General features: G+C 53.8%; 2 protein-coding genes across 3 annotated transcripts; both read left to right on the top strand.

Moving 5' to 3' along the window:
• Positions 1-1762: 1762 nt before the first annotated feature.
• On the top strand, positions 1763-12780 carry LOC131206389 (NAD(+) hydrolase sarm1). Of its 2 annotated transcripts, none has more exons than XM_058198924.1 (7): positions 1763-1966; positions 4010-4389; positions 4448-4880; positions 9005-9096; positions 9167-11159; positions 11225-11391; positions 12473-12780. In XM_058198924.1, exons 2-7 carry the CDS (start codon positions 4127-4129, stop codon positions 12639-12641), a joined length of 3117 nt encoding a protein of 1038 aa, XP_058054907.1. In that variant the 5' UTR covers positions 1763-1966; positions 4010-4126; the 3' UTR covers positions 12642-12780. The 2 variants fall into 2 exon arrangements, with proteins under 2 accessions (XP_058054907.1, XP_058054908.1); XM_058198925.1 differs by lacking the exon at positions 12473-12780 and adding an exon at positions 11653-12096.
• Positions 12642-14315, top strand: LOC131215786 (uncharacterized; the record flags this gene model as incomplete). Its single annotated transcript, XM_058210183.1, has 1 exon — positions 12642-14315. A coding segment is annotated over one exon (966 nt), but the record flags the coding sequence as incomplete, so codon positions are not given.
• Between the last annotated feature and the right edge of the window lie 2242 nt (positions 14316-16557).

Consider the following 16557-nt stretch of genomic DNA (forward strand, 5'->3'; position numbering starts at 1 on the left):
AAAAGCAGTGCTTCAAAGTCCATAAATTACTCGGGGCTTGTCTTAATCATTAACCCTCGAGCGAGCCACAGGAAAGCCCCCGAACGGATTTGCGTATTAATTGTGATATAAATAAAAGCACTTCACGCTCAATCAGCCGGCCCAAGTCAACGGCGAGAGGTTTCTAGTGCAAGGTTGGTACCCTCCCGTTGGTCCGTTTTCGTAATCTCTCGACGTCCTCGAGCGACCGAGCGAAAGTCAGCTGATTCACCGGCCGGTCTCGGACGATTCTCGGAACTGCTCGACCGCGACGAGATCGAGCAGGGCTTCCGATGACGGGTTGTCCTTATGTAACTGCTACTAGCCTTTAATCCTGCCACTAGTGCGGGCGCAGGTGAATGGACTCGGGGCTCGGGACGGCTGATAATAAACTCATATCGCCCGCGAAACTCTCTTCATTGAAAAGTCGAAGACGAAGTGACGACGCTCGGATGGCGGCTGATGACAGGCACTTTCAACGAGTCTCTCTTTGGTCCGAGTCTCTATCTCTCACGATGTTGTTTCGTCACTCGTCGACTTTCGGTTCCATGGAGCCGCCTGGTGCTGCAAAGGTCAATTTTGGTCCGGCCGAACGACCCGGTTCTTGGCCAAGACTCAAACTGTAAAATGATGCCTGTCAGGGGGGCCGAGGTTTTGCCGAACTAACCGATTTCGGCGGAAACCGTTGACAGATGTTTGACATGGCGGAAGATTGCCGGCATGTCCGCAAAAGGCTAACCACATCGTGGCCTATTAGGGAATGGATCTGTTGTCGGCCTTAAAATAGCGTTGGACGGTGTTCAAGAGCAATCTTCACCGCATCTTCAGACTCCAGCCGATCGTTGGCCTCTAAGCAACCAAACCGATCTCCAGCTGTCTGGTACCCATCGCGGAAATTGAACATGATCGAAATAAATTAAATTGTCACGCAAGGGCTAAAACACTGCCACGATCGCAGCTAGAAATCTCGACAACAACGACGCCAAGTACGAGCAACGGTTCCGATGAACTCTGGCGTCGCTGTCTGACATGTTCCGGGGGAAAGCAACGGCGGACGCGCCGACTTGACAGACTTCCATAAATTGTCTCCGAACGGCAAACCGATCGGTTTCCCCCTCAGGGCGCGTACAAATTCCGCGTAAAAACCCACCTTCGGCGGTTCGGTGCCGCCGTTCGCCGAATTTTGTCGCGTGCAGGTCGCGATCTATTTTTCACGCCAAAAACCAGCTGCCAGCGGCGTGAAGCTGTCTTCGTCTTCTTCCGCTGCCGGCGTGCTTGCCGTTTTTAGAATGGCACAAACTTGTTTGCGTTACGACGGTGCTGAAGATCGCAGAGTGTCTCCTGTGTATATGGTTCGGGTCTAGAGTTGAGTCAGTGAGCGTGCCAGCGCCAAAGACCACAGATTGCATTAGATTTTCCGCGACGTCTCCTGTATGCGAAATCGGGTCCACCGTGTTTTGGGTGAATGAAAAAGTTCGTTGCTCTATCTCGGGGTCGCTCTTCAAGTCGGCGTTTCGCACTAAATGATGGGTGGTGATCGCTCAGAAGATTAATGATGCAAATCGTTCCACTTCAGCCCACACTCGAACGTTTCGGTCAACCTAACGGTTGAATGATGATGGCAGCGAAAAGGCAGAAATAAAATAAAACCACGGGACAGGGTGCAGCAGCAGCAGCCCCACTTAGGTGACCGAGTCGAGTCGAGCAGTCAGTCTACTCAGAACGAACGAACGATCAACATCGACCTTCACGATCAGCGACGGAGAAGAGATCGAAGCGAAGCGAACTTCCTTTCCTATCCGAACCGTGTGACGCCAATTCGAACGCCACGTTTGTGGTCTAGTGCATTAATATAGTTATCGACCTAAACGCGAAACAAAAAACGACAACTCGAAACCTCGAACATTTTGGAGTGTAGTGCCCGGCCAAACCGCGCCATCTTCAGCAGGTGAGCCACAAGCGCTAAGTGTGACATCGTCATCGGAACGACCGGCACAGCATCATCATCCTCGCCGCCGCCGCCACCATCAGGCTGCCAGGGAAGCGCGCGAGTGGGAAGGTCAATAAGTGCGCAGCTAAAAATAATTTCTCAACATATTACTACTACGCCCAAGTCCGACCCCAGCGCGGGCGCGGGTTTCGGTTCGCGGTTTCGCGGCCAAAAGCATTTGCATTTCGGCGAAGAGACGGTAGTTTCGTCTGCCAGTAGTGGTTGCCACGGTTTTAATGGCTTCCCCGGAAGCGTCCATTTGGCTGGCGGGATGATGGTTATGGGCGTTTTTTCCCACCCGGGCCCGGGCCCGTTTAAAGTGTGAGCGGTTCAATTTAGGTTGCCGCCTGGTGCGCCTGTTACGCCTTCCTTGCCGATCGTGGATCGTGCGGGAATGTTTGCGCTCTATCCATAAAGTAACGGATTATTGAACCGGTTCGCTAATATGGGCCCATAAAGTTGGCATCAATCGTACGTTGCGTACGAGCCACGGCTCGTTTCCCATTCTCTCTTTATTGTCCAGCGTGCTGGGAATTCCCAGGTTCTCTTCGGGTACTGCCATAACTGTGATGTTAATTTTCACGCTCTCTCCAAATTCTTAATGTATCTAGTGCAACGTAGAGTAAAGTAGTTGTGAAGACTCTCTCCCTGTACTTAAATACTTATTTTATACCATCAGACCCTTGATTAAGCAATAAAATGCTGGGATTACGTAGTCTGCCATCTCGAAAGCCAAATGGGAGTTACCATTCGGTGACCACAACTCGCTGCTTCGTCCCACGCCTAATCCTGCCGACTGGACGATGAAAGCTAACAGCCATATTCGACGACTAGCGTTCGTAGTTTGTTACCCTGTATGGTATGGCATATAAACTCGGAATCTGATCTGGCCTATTGACCGCGGGATTCTACACTCCGAGAATAGACGGTAGTGCCTTTTCCGGGAACTTCAAACATGACCTTGATCCAAGTAGTACCTAATGCGGTCAACAAAGAACGGTTTAATGGATCAGGTTTGGTTGTAGTGTCCAGGATCCTGGGGAAACTCTGGGCGAGTTCCACACTGTGCAGCAATCCGAGACTAGTGCGTGGGTTAATGGTGATACTTCTCACAGTACACTAGTGGGCGTTCGTGTGCAAAATGCATTTGCAAATGCAAATTCGACGAGACACACTGTCTTCATAGTACTTTGTGGGACTCATCGATGTTTTCAGAGCACTTTACCTTAAAAAGAATTGTCAATGTTTCCAAATCGATACAAGAAGTTTCTCTTTGGAAACCGCCATTGGTGAATTAATGTTGTAATCCGATCCGGTCCGGTGGAGTATTCGCGGTGACACTACCGAAAGTGATTAGATAGAGACAATCCGTCGTCAAATTTCGTTATTTGGGAAATATGAACAACCGGTTTGGTCGGCTCATAAGGAATTCATAATAGACCAAACCACGATAATCGCCCACAACTGGTTAGGGCTTTTTCGACCTAAAGGCTCGTTCGATAAAGGATCGCCAACTGCTGTTTAGTGATAACGCAAATTCCACCATTCGTCACCCGATGATATCATGGAATTACGCACGCCGGCATTCAACAGCTGATGACTCGCCGGACAATGATGCGAGGCTCCTAAATCTGCCGTTCGATTGTTGTTCTCGGGACCCTACCCCCGGCTGATAAGACTACGAAGGGGGCAGATCGCCGGGGCGGCCTGCCCGTCGTCGAATCCGGGACCATTCGATGACCGTCCCCCGGCATTAGTCACGGGCGCTAATTTAGTACCACTTCGCTGGTTTATCACGTAATTGCCATCGGGGCCGGCAAATCGCTCGAGAGGGTGTACGATTCATGTGACGGCTACGGCTGCTATCAATTAGTGATAATTATAGACCCCACTTTCCCAGGGGTCCCAAGACTAGGGACTTTATTATCTGGAGAGATTTTTGTCACGCCCGCAAATCCTTCTGGTAACGAACCTTTCCTTTCTCGAACCGTTCCTCGGCAGCTACTCAACCGAAGCGTCGGCAGCACGAAAAGCTCCAAACTGTCGTCGACTTCCACGTCCTCCTCGAGCACGACCACGAGCCATGTGGCTCAGAGCACGTCCTCCTCCACGCAGCGGATGTCCTCACTAAAGTCGTCGGCGGCCGCCGTCAAGCAGGGCCTGGGCGAGATGCAGAACTCGATCGCCGAGATGAAGAACATGATGGGCCACAACAGTACCAGCTCGTCCTCCACCACCACCTCCACGTCTTCGTCCTCCACGCAGCAGAGCTCGTCGTCCTCCGTGTCGTCCACCAAAATCGCCAACCACAACCACCAGTCGCGGAAGCTCTCGAACGCCCTGTCGAGCACCTCGTCCAAAATCAGCGATCTCCAGAAGCGGTAAGAGGGGGTTCTGACCCGCACAGTAGAGGTCCTTCAACTCCGCTCTCTCCCACAGGTTACGCTCGTCCATGGACAGTCTCGACGATCCGCAGGGCCAGGACCCGCTGGTGACGTTCCCCGACTCGGAGACGGACGACGATCTGTCGAGCATGGCGTCGGCCCTGCGGCCGATGAACGGCGGCACGAACGGGGCTGCCGGGCCCCTCGTACCGAACGGTCACGGTGGGGGGGCCCTCGCGGTGAACGGAGGGGCCGGCTGCGGCACGATCGAGTCGGTCAAGTACGAGGAGAAGAAAACGACGTCCGAGTCGAAGACGAAGGTGGTCAAGGATGGGTTCAGCAGCGAGCAGGCCACGCTCGCGTCGGCCGAATCGAAGAAGCTGCACGCCGGCGACCTGCAGTATCAGGAGCAGGCGGCCCTCGCCGCCATGAGCACCCGGACGGAGGTGGACGGCGTGACGGCGGAGGAGAAGGGCGCCATACTGAAGGTGGGTGTGGGTCGTGGGTCTTTAGCAAGAAGGAACGGACACGTCGCCACTGATTTATTGTCCGCTCGGATCCGAGCTCTAGCTGACAGCGAGCGTCTCGGCGTGATGAATCATTTTATTATGTTGGCCACCCCAACAGGCTTCTAGTGGTTTCTGCGGGCCCTCTATTGCTTGTCTCGGTGAATCACACAGAACGGGGACACCGTGGGCCATGGGTTGAGTTGCGTGGGAATGCGAAGAATTCTTGGGACTTCATTGCCCTCTTCCTAGTGTAATTCGTAGACTCGACACCTCATTGACAGTTTGCGTGTAATACGGCGGCCCCTTGTCGCGTTCTATGACATTGCCGGCAAGGTTATAGGACAAAGAGTTCCTCTGTTGACTTTTCGCGAACGAACGATTTTTTAGGGAAATCCATAGAGACTCGAACTCGGTCAATGTGGTCGCGAACTTTCCATTATCCTCCGGCGACCTGTCCGCCCGATTCCTTGGGGCAAGTCCTGGACATGCGCACTCGCCAAATCCCATCGCCGAACGCAAACCAACCGAATGCCACCGGTTCAGTTCTCGGCCTCCTTCCCGTGGGTTCGGAGTGCGGGCACGAGCCGTCTCTCGAAAGGGTGACAGTTCAACGGCCCGTTTTTTGTTTTTTTTTGGTGGGCAATCCTGTCTAGACACCGTTGTCACTCCGCCCTATCGGAATGCAGGGCATCCTTTGCCGTGCGTAGCGACCGGAACCGGAAGCGACCGAGCGACACACTACAATATGCTGCTCGGCCGTTACGTCATTCGTGTCGGTTTGACAGCGAAGAAGCCGACACTCGTCGACTGTGGGCGACTTTGGTGCGGTGGCGATGCACCGCTAATCAGTCGCCGCCAGCTGTGCCACGGACCGGACGGAACGAGCGGGACAACATCGGGACATCGGGGGGACAGCAAACGAGATCGCTCGACGCGAACGGTACGTAGAATCGGAACCACGGAGAACCGCCCGGAGAGAATCGATCGATTGCTGGGTTGAGTTCCCATCGACCGCATGGTCGTGCGGGAACATCGTGACGGAATGTGACAACATTGCGTGTGTGTCTGTGTGTTTGTAATGCCCGAGTTCGGGAGAATTTCGCCGCCCAAACAACAGTGTGGCGGGCACACGTGTGACCTTCACGAACTGCTTACGCTTCGAAACGCGCGTGTGTTCGTGGTGCTTTACGCATCGTAAACAGTGGAGAGCCAGTGGAACCTGAAACTTACGGCTGCAATTTACGAATAATTTCCCTCGCGAGCAAATGGGCCCTCATTAAGGGAGTTTAGGCTGGGTTTTGTGATGATGTGTCCAACCCACAACACGCAGCCCTTTTGGGAGTTCCTCTACTGCGTCTGTAATTTAATGGGTCTCTAGTAACAGGGTTTTAATAATGCACGGCATCGGCATCGGCTCCTTGACCGTAACCGTATTTCTTATCGATCGACTTCAAGAGGTTATCCGAAGCGAATCCAGCCCCTGGGCGAAGGTCGTGACGCAAATTCCGTTCCGAAAACGTCGACCTTTGATCGATTTCCTTCGAAACAAACCTGACCAGCCAGCCATCCTGGCCTTGGGAGTTGTTTGATTTATGTCACAGACGTCAATCCCGCCGCCTGGCGTGTGCGTTCCTGTCGTTCCTGCGTGACCGTCGCGCTGCCGTGCGAAAATGATCCGCTCACACGAACCGCTCAGCTACAGGTTTCCCCGAATGCGTAGAATTTTCCGAAAGGCGGCCACATTTTCCACCAGCACACACACACTACGCCGCGATGACGGCCAAGTGTCGGTGTGCTTGTGGCGAGAGGTGGTTCGTGGTGCCCTTTCGCGGCGCACCCGTTAGTCGACGGCCGAACGATCGAGCGAAACGATCGTCTCGAGTGACGGTGAATGAACGCGATCCTCGTGGCGCGGCAGCTGCTAGCTTCCCCACACCTCACTCCTGTGCATGGCACGGTGTCTAGTTAATAAATCGATCGCTGTTCAAGCTCAACGTGCTGCGGTGTGACAGGCTGCTCTAGTGAAAGTAACGTTGTTTTTCGCGTCGCGATCGGCACCCCGTTGACGATGACGGTGACAAGGATTTGTGAATGAATTCCGTGCGGTGCGGTGGAAGAAAAACTCGATCCCCCCCCCCCCGAACCCGAACGTGTTGTGTAATCCGACGCACGAATTAAGTAATCGGGCCCCATGAGCAATCAGGCACCGTGGCCCGTCCGGAAGGGTATCTTCCGGTCGACCGGCCAGTCGGACTTTGTGCCGACGCGTACCCCGAGCCCGATCGTGGAGTTTCCCCTGTCGCCGCCCCCTCCACTGGCCAGTGGGCCGGGGCAAGCGCCACCGAGGTCTCCCTCGCTGTCCGGCTCGTCCAAGTCGGGCAGCCCGGTGTCGCATCACCGGAATGGGATCACCCTGAACTTGGCCACCAGCCCAGTGCCCGGCAGTCCCCGTGTCACGATCGTCGAGAGTCCACTCGGCAATCCGACGGTCAGTGCGATCCGCACGACGTTCGAAGTCCCGATCGAGGGCGTTACGCAGGTGAGAGTCCAGTCGGGGGCGGGCCACCCGAAGGACGAAGGACAAGCGACGTAACGTACGGCCGTCCTTGACCGATGGTAAACAATGGTGTGGCCGAAAATAGAAAATTACTACCCCCTTCCGAGTACCGGACCGGAAAAGGAAAAATGAATCCCGCCGGATGATGGGACGTGCCGCAAATAGAACGTTAGATTAGAGATCGGCCTACCCGTTATGATGGTGGCCGAACTAAAAATACGAACAGAGTCCGTAAGTGTTGGCAGTTAATCGCGGTGACCAACAATTACACGCCGGACACTAGTAACGCTCCGTAACGGGTGTTCGTTCGATTTTCGATCGGGCTCGGCCAACCCGGCCAACCCGGCCAACCCGGGGCCGGGTGTTTACACACCAACCAGGACATCAAAAGACCAGGGGTTGGCTGTTTGGAGTGCCGGAACCGCGAGGTTTGCCAGATGTTTCCCGGTATCGGTTTCCCGTAATGGATCGCCGTGATCGAGTGTGAGCATTGAGTGCACACGATCAGGCGGGTTCAATAAACAGTGACAGCGAAAGTTATTACACGGGATGAAGTATGACCCGATTACACCGGGGCCCCCCGGGCCCGGGTTTTGTAGTAAATTATGAACGAGTTTCATTGATGTCTGTGCGATGCCGAATTAAGCGATTTTTTTTTGCAAATTAAATTGATCGCCAATGTATCGGAGCATTAAATGGTAAACTCACCTCACCGGCTCTCGTTTGGTCGTATTAAGCACAGCTTGAAGTTTGGCACTCAAGCGATGATTACGCTGACTCCTATGCCGACTGGGAGGCGCCCGAAGTTGATATCGTTATCTTTAGTCGGGACTGCCGTGACGTGTGTAGTGTCACTCGATCGGAGACTCGAACGACAACTGCAATCATGTAAACATGCCCATGAACGTGGTCTGTTCTAAAAGTATCGCTAATTTTTGTTTTCTTAAAAAAATATTTATTTATTTATGAATATCTGACGCCTTTGAATATTTTGACGCCTTTGAAGAGTAACCTCCATCGGATAATGTACCTTTGTGCCAAAGGTTTTTTTAGTCCTTCAAAAAATACTTTTTTGTGCTCTTGTTGAGCTCCTCCAAATTTCGCATAACTTGCAGTTAAAGAACTCATGAACTCAACTCATGAACTCGGGGTTCTAATGTAGGGGAAGACTTTAATGTAACTTAGAACTTTCATTTTATGGGTTCGAACAGTGGCCACTGGTAAGCTCAACCATTGAAGCCACCGACTGTGAAGTGTGATAATGAGAGCGCCAAAAGGGCGCCACTTTGTGTGCTCTGTGTGTTCCGGATCGGACCGGAATCGGAATGGGTCACGTCACGAAAAGGGGGCGGTTTAGACTCCATCCAGGCCAGGCCTAGCCACATGGCCGTAGCTCACCCGGCCACCTTTTGCCGTATTGCGAAATGGCGTACTTCAGCGAGCCAGACTTGACAATCGTGGCGTGAAGTGATGTTTACCCCGTAACGGATCACCGTAAGACCGCTGATACTGCTTATCGCCCTCACGCACGGTTTCCCCATTTCAGGAGGCCCGCTCGATGAAGATGGGTGACTTCCAGCAGGCCGAAGCGAACAACATAGCGGCCCACAGTCGGAAGGTGCAGAGCGATCACTTCAGGTGCGTATTTCGGGTGTCTGGTTTCCGCACGTGTTCTAACTCTCTCTCTCTCTCTGCCCCTCGGTTTTAGTGCGGAAAACAAGGCGATATCACAGGCACAACAGAAGCAAACCGTAACGGCGGGCGGCATCTTCAACCAGGAGAAGCACATTTCGTCCTCGACGCAATCCTCGTTCACGATGTCAAACACGAGCACGATCAGTGCGTCGTCGGCGCAGATGAGCACCCTGTCTTCGTCCTCCACGCGAAACGGTATGCTGCTGCAGGACCAGCAGGATGGTATGCTGGCGTTCGAGGATCTCGAGCGGCTCGGTAGCTGCCCGGACGAGATCGAAGGCACGATCTCCAAGTACTCGACCCACCTGGAACGGTACGTGCAGAGTCTGCAGCAGACGGAGCCCCTCAAGCGAGCGCCCACCATGTTGAACCAGATGAACGAGATCATCCGGCGGGCTTGGGCCGTCCCAACGCATGGCCACGAGCTAGGGGCGACCCTTTGTGACACCCTGCGCAACACCGGCGGGCTCGATCTGCTGATGCGGAACTGTGTCGACAACGACTCGGAGGTCCAGTTCTCGTCGGCCCGGCTACTCGAGCAGTGTCTGACCACCGAGAACCGGACGCACGTGGTGAAGAACGGGCTGGACAAGGTGGTGAACGTGGCGTGCGTTTGCACGCGCAACAACGCGACCGATCATTCGCGGGTCGGCACCGGCATCCTGGAGCACCTGTTCAAGCACAGCGAGGACACGTGCTCGAACGTGATCCGGCTCGGTGGGCTCGACGCCGTGCTGTTCGAGTGCCGCAAGAACGACGTGGAAACGCTGCGGCATTGTGCCGGAGCCCTGGCCAACCTCTCGCTGTATGGTGGGGCCGAGAACCAGGAGGCGATGATCAACCGGAAGGTGCCGTCGTGGCTGTTCCCGCTGGCGTTCCACAACGACGAGAACATCAAGTACTACGCGTGCCTGGCGATCGTGGTGCTGGTCGCGAACAAGGAGATCGAGGCGGAGGTGATCAAATCGGGCACCCTCAACCTGGTGGAGCCGTTCGTGACGACGCACAACCCGTCGGACTTTGCCAAGTCGAACCTGGCGCACGCGCACGGCCAGAGCAAACACTGGCTGCAGCGGCTGGTGCCGGTGCTGAGCTCGAAGCGCGAGGAAGCGCGCAACCTGGCCGCGTTCCACTTCTGCATGGAGGCGGGCATCAAGAAGGAGCAGGGCAACACGAACATCTTCAAGGACATCGGTGCGATCGAGCCGCTCATCCGGGTGGCCAGCTCCCCGAACGCGATCGCTTCGAAGTTTGCGGCCCAAGCGCTGCGGCTGATCGGCGAAGAGGTACCCCACAAGCTGTCCCAACAGGTCCCGCTCTGGTCGACGGAGGACGTCCGCGAGTGGGTGAAGCAGATCGGGTTCAGCGAGTACGAGCAGCACTTCTACGACTCGAAGGTCGACGGAGATCTGCTGCTGCAGCTGCAGGAACCGAACCTGCGGGACGACATCGGCATCAAGAACGGGATCCAGCGGATCCGGTTCGAGCGGGAGCTGCAGAACCTGAAGAAAATGGCCGACTACAGTTCGCGTGACCCGGATGGACTGCATAGCTTCCTGAACCGGATCGGACCGGAGTACACGATCTACACGTACGCGCTGCTGAACGCGGGCGTTGATCTCGAGTCGCTGCGCGATCTGGACGAGGATCAGCTGATCTCGCCCTGTGGCATCCGGAACTCGATCCACCGGGCACGCATCCTGAACGTGATCAAGCTGAGCGATTCGATCCCGGCGTTCCGGTCGGAGCAGAGCAGTGAGAAGAGCCTGGATGTGTTCGTGAGCTACCGGAGGAGTAACGGATCGCAGCTTGCGAGCCTGTTGAAGGTGCACCTGGAGCTGCGCGGGTTCTCCGTGTTCATCGACGTCGAGCGGCTGGAGGCGGGCAAGTTCGACAACAATCTGCTGCAGAGTATCCGGCACGCGAAGCACTTCCTGTTGGTGCTGACCCCCGAGGCGCTTGACCGCTGCCTGGACGATGCCGAGGGCAAGGACTGGGTGCACCGGGTAAGTGGGCCAAAGGGGAGGGCAGGGTGACAGCGTCACTAACCGGTCCTTGATGCTCGTTGTAGGAAATCGTAGCGGCGCTCAACTCCGAGTGCAACATCATTCCGATCATCGATAACTTCCAGTGGCCGGAACCGGAGAAGCTGCCCGAGGATATGCGGGGCGTGTGCCACTTCAATGGCGTGCGCTGGATCCATGACTACCAGGACGCGTGCGTGGACAAACTGGAGAGGTACGTCGGGCAGACCGAGAGTTTCCAAGGCCGAGAGACTCATCTCCCATCATCCGATTGTTGTCCGATCGTCCCTGTAAATAGTACTCCACGAGGATGGCTTCCCCTTGCATGTCAGCACGATCCTTCCCGGCCCCTGTTGCCTCACGATTGTTCACGCACGTTGTTGGGTTCCGCATGCCAGAGCCTCAGTAGACTTGTGTCACTAAACGTTCCCGCGTTTCTCTCTTTTCTCCCTTCCTCTCTCTCTCTCTCTCTCAGGTACATTCGAAATACCATTAATCATAACAGTCGAGCCAACTCCGCGCGCTAAGAGCTAAACGGCCGTTGTTGCGTTGTGCTAAACCTCCGTGTGACCTCCTCACCCGTGGGCAGGTTGGTCGTGCTTGTGTGTTTGTGTGTGAAACTGGACACTTCAAACGAAACGGGATGCGGTGCTTACGAAGCCCTTTTGACTATTGCTTATCGCTGCTTGTGAAGTGTACATGTCGGTGTGCAGGGACACCAGCAGGGATCATCCTGTGTGTGGCTGGCTCGCGAAACACTCCTTTCGTCTCGACTTCCGCTTCTTCTTCTGCTTCGGGCCGTTAAGAACTCTGAAACACAAAACAACAGAACCACCACCACCACCGAGAAAACCGAATCGAGCAAAGTATCGACGCGACGCGACACACCCGAAACCGGAACCGGAAACGGAACCAGGACCTGGGGGTCGTGAGGCAGGTTTTTTTTGCTGGCAAATAACTCCCTAATCAACCATCCACGCGCGACGCACCCCACTATTCGCCCCTCACTTCTGTTTACCTCTTCCCGTAGTCCTGCGTGTAGTTCCTTCGCTCCGCACGCACACTCTCTTTGTTAACAGTATCATTTGATGTTCGGTTAACCGTATTGTTTCGATTCTGTCCTCTTCGTCCTTTTCTGTTGCGATCACCTTTCTTTGGTGCGTTTTACTTTCGTTATCATCCTTAAGGTCACTGTTTCCGTTCCGTTATCGGCATCGCCATTTCTTCGCCGCTTACCTTCACTTTCAACACCTTTCCGGAGCGTCGTGGACCTAATGTCCTTTCCGTTTCCATAGGTTCATGCGAACGGAGGCGAACAACCGGGGCGACGGGCACGGGCGCTCCAATCTGCCGCTGCGACAGGCCGGCGATGTGACGCCGTCGTCGGTGATCTATCACCGCACGCACAGCAACGACTCGGGCAAGAGCAGCGACAAGGAGAACGGAGGGCGGAACCTCGAATGACTAGATGCCCCTTCGGCTGTCAGTCCGGCCAGTGGCGGTGGGTCGTGCGGGTCACTGAACGCGCTACCGCACCACCCGCGGTACCACTCGACGCTGGCCCCGCTGTACCGGAAGTCGTCCAGTCCGGGCCGCCAGTGGCCGGTAGTGGCAGGCTCCGTGGGGCAGCGCTCCGCTGGGCAGCGCTTCCCGAAGGCGACCCGGACACCGGGCCTGTCACGGCCCGCGAACCTGCGGGCAGGCGACGGGCGGCGCAGCTCGGCGGCCGGTGTAGTGGTGTCGCAACGACCCCCGCTGCCGCCGAAGATCGAGCTCCGGAGCCACAGCTACGATGGGCTGCTGGATGACTCATCGCGGCCAGCGGTACGGCGCCCACGGAAACCGATTCCCGGAACAGCCACCCTGACAGCCGAGGGACACGAACTGGTGGATGGTGGCGATGGGGCACCATCAGCCGATGAACACGATCACGATCGGTCAAGCTTCCGCCGGGTGCCGGATGTGGCAGGCACGGCCGAAGCGAGTGACACGAAGAAGAGCACCAACCGGAGGTCACGCAGCATGGACGATCTGTTCGACGCGGAGGAACAGCCGGGTGGGGCCGACTCGTACCTCGACAACACGCAGAGCATGGAAACGCTGCTCGCCGGCGGGGCGAGTGAGCGGGACAGCCCGCCGCCGGAATCACCCGGCAGTCCTCCGCCGTCGCTCGGTGGAGGAAACATTTGCCTCAACCGGCGCTTCGTCCGCGACGAGCCGGAAGAGGAGCCACTGTGCGAGAAGGAAACCATCACGGTGGACAGCACGCCCCGACAGTACGAGCCGGACGAGGAAGAGGATGGCCACTCGACGCACTCGTCGCTCGCGTCCACATCCGGCGCGTCCGGCGAGAAGGAGGCGAAGAAGCCGACCCAGAAACCGTTGATGCGGTACGTCGCGAAGAAGGTGAAGTCGCTCATGAAGATGTGACGAGCTCGAATACGCGAACACGAAACGATCATCATCACCATCATCATCATCATCATCACGACCCAAAGGGATTTCCCGGAACCGACGCAAGCGGTCCTTAGTCCTTCGCCCTGCCATCCACGCAGTATGCAGTATCTCTGGACGCGTCTAGCGTCGTACGGTTTGTTAAGATTGTATTTAAGTTAAGTGCACGCTTTGAGGGACCCATCCCGGGCCATTGACTTAACACTACAGTAGTCGCTTAGCATGTAAATTTGTGCCCGAGATAGGAAGAGGACCTATCCTTAGTGGCAATCACGATCACGCTCTACTAGCATCGTACTCTAGGGTTGTGGTGTGCGTTGTTTGTGACACGCTGACCACCACTAACTGTGTTTTGTTGTTTCCTGTAACTTTTTGGTATACATCGACTTGTGATTAGTTTCGCGCTTCGCTGCGAGATGTTGGATGAGTGTAAAATATATTATTTAGCTGAGGTTGAGGGCGCGATCGCGGCTACTCGACTCGGAGTAGAGGAAACGTTAGAAAAGGCCACGCTGGCCGGTGGCTGTGCCTCGCCGAGATGAGAACGCGAGCCAACGGGAGATAGAGAGAGAGAGAGAAAGAGAGAAAGCAAGTAGAACGATATGCCTTACGATGTTTATAGTTTTTTTTCTCTTCGAGCATATTGTGTGATGTAAATATATCTCTTCTACAGTAACTACCGCAGCAATGGCGCTGCTTTAATTGTGAACAATTCTGTTAAAAACATGCAAACTAAAGTAGCATACAACATATTTAGCACACAGCTTTACCGTCGCGATCGACCAACAAAACCTCAGTCGGGTGGTCCAGCCTTTCGCGGGAGCGATGCCGCAAGTGCTTTCGCGCAAAGCATACAAAACATTGTATCGGCGTTCGTAAAAGTAACACGTGTATGTTTTAAAAACAAAAATCCGTTAATAAAGTCCACAGAAAGCACACCCGCGCGTACGGAATTACTGCTGCCGATGGCAAACGAAAGAACGTATCAAAAGTTCCATGGTTCATGGTGAAAGCAAAGCAAAAACTTCACGAAAGCAAAAATCATTCAAGAAGGAACAATTCTTATTGGTTACTCGTATTTCGTAAAATCTTTTGTGTTCTTGAACGAAACATTTTTCACTATTCGAAATTAAACTCAAACAAAATTGCAACGCTTTGTAACTGAAATTTTAAGTGTGAAAAGTCAAATTCAAAACTCAACTAGATTCGAAATTCGAAGAAACTAGATTTTGAACAGATTGGGTTGTGTCTCGGCTAATGTCGACTTTTTAGACGCAATGTCGACCGGTTTCATGTCGCCTGTAAGTATGCAATTGTAAGTCACGTTTGAATCTTGTGCTTCGTCTTCTCCTTAATTTCCTTAATTTCAAATTGACAGCTGTCAAAAAATTGGGAAAAAAATGTAAACAAAAAATGTAAACAACAAGTGTACGTTTAGGGACAGTTACATGTTCGTAAACAATGCTACAAACAAATGAAGTGGGTAATTCCCACACAACAACGAGTAAACCAAACGAATGTAGCGAACGAGCCAACGTTCGTTAAATGACCGAGGCAAATCCTTTGGTGCGATTCTTTTCCTCTTCCAGTTCCCATGCTTCCTTCGCGACCAGCAAATTGCTTAACCCCACACGAAGGCCCTACCCGATCGCCCGAACGATCGGAAGTGTGCATTTCCGATGCCGGGTTCATTAACTTTACGACCTCGGATCGGATTACGCCGAAGGGACCTCCGGAGAGTAACAAAAAGTCCTCTTTGGCCAAGATTTGGCCGGCCAAATGTTTAACAATGCTCGAGTGGATGCAGTTTGGTGCATTTGTTTAGATTCTGTTTTTTACATTCAATTCCCCACTCGAATGTTTACTAAACAACTCCTCGGCACGATGTGAGGGTAAACACATTTGCTGTTCCGTTGAAGCCATGGGCTTCGCCAAACCCTTCGATCGTTTCGGGCGTCTCGCGCTCCGTCTGCCCCTCAGAGTCAGCCACACGAAAGGGTCACAGACCACGTAGCCTTCCGTGGCTCGCGGCTCGTGCCTCAAGTTGTTTTGGGAAAACAAAAAGCTGATCTTTGCGTATCTATTTTCGATTTATCAAACCCGAAAAAACCCTCCATGTTGTTACTAATTGGAGCAAAAAGCAAAAAGAAAGGTGTGTTTCAAAATTCACTGACCCTGAACTTGCGCGCCTGTGGCCGTGAAAGTGAAACCTACCGATTGTGGCCGCCTCAAGCTGACCATCCCGGGTGTGCACTGTGGCCCACATCGACACTAGACAAAATATTGTTCTAGCGAGAGCCTCAAACATGTCTTCCACTTGGCAAACAAATAAATACGTACCGTATTTTCTCAACAAACGTACTTCGAGCTACACAATCATTGCAGCCACGGAACGGACGGAACGGTTTTGGGGGACTTTGGTGGTTCGGGCCTCCGAAAAGTGTGGCTTCCAGCCGGCTCAACGAAAACAACAGATGGACGAAGAACCCCGACAACGGAAACCAAAGGGGTTTCGGACACGGACATACTTGTTGGATTCATTTTTATGACTTTCGTCGTCGTCGGAGTTTTCCGAATCCGCTCCATAGTGCGCCAGACAGGACCGCTGAAGGGGTTCGAAAGCCCAGAATATTTATGGGGACGCTGGTGTAACGATGAGCTAGCCAGACTGTTTTTCGAGTGGCTTGTGGCCTTTACGGGGTTGCATGGGTGATCCACTGCTGGAAACTGTACGCCGAAACCGCTTGGGATAGGTAATGAGCCGTTGTTTACTATTTGTCCGTGGAGGTTTCAAAGTTGAGAGAAAATGCTGGGAACGTTACCACGTTATTTGTGTCCCGAGTTGTAAAGACCATTTCATTGGATAAAAATTTATTCAAAAATGTTCGACAATTGAATTTAATTGTTAAAGACGTAGATAATCAAA

Source organism: Anopheles bellator, chromosome 1 (genome assembly GCF_943735745.2).
Source record: "Anopheles bellator chromosome 1, idAnoBellAS_SP24_06.2, whole genome shotgun sequence".
Taxonomy (NCBI): domain Eukaryota; kingdom Metazoa; phylum Arthropoda; class Insecta; order Diptera; family Culicidae; genus Anopheles; species Anopheles bellator.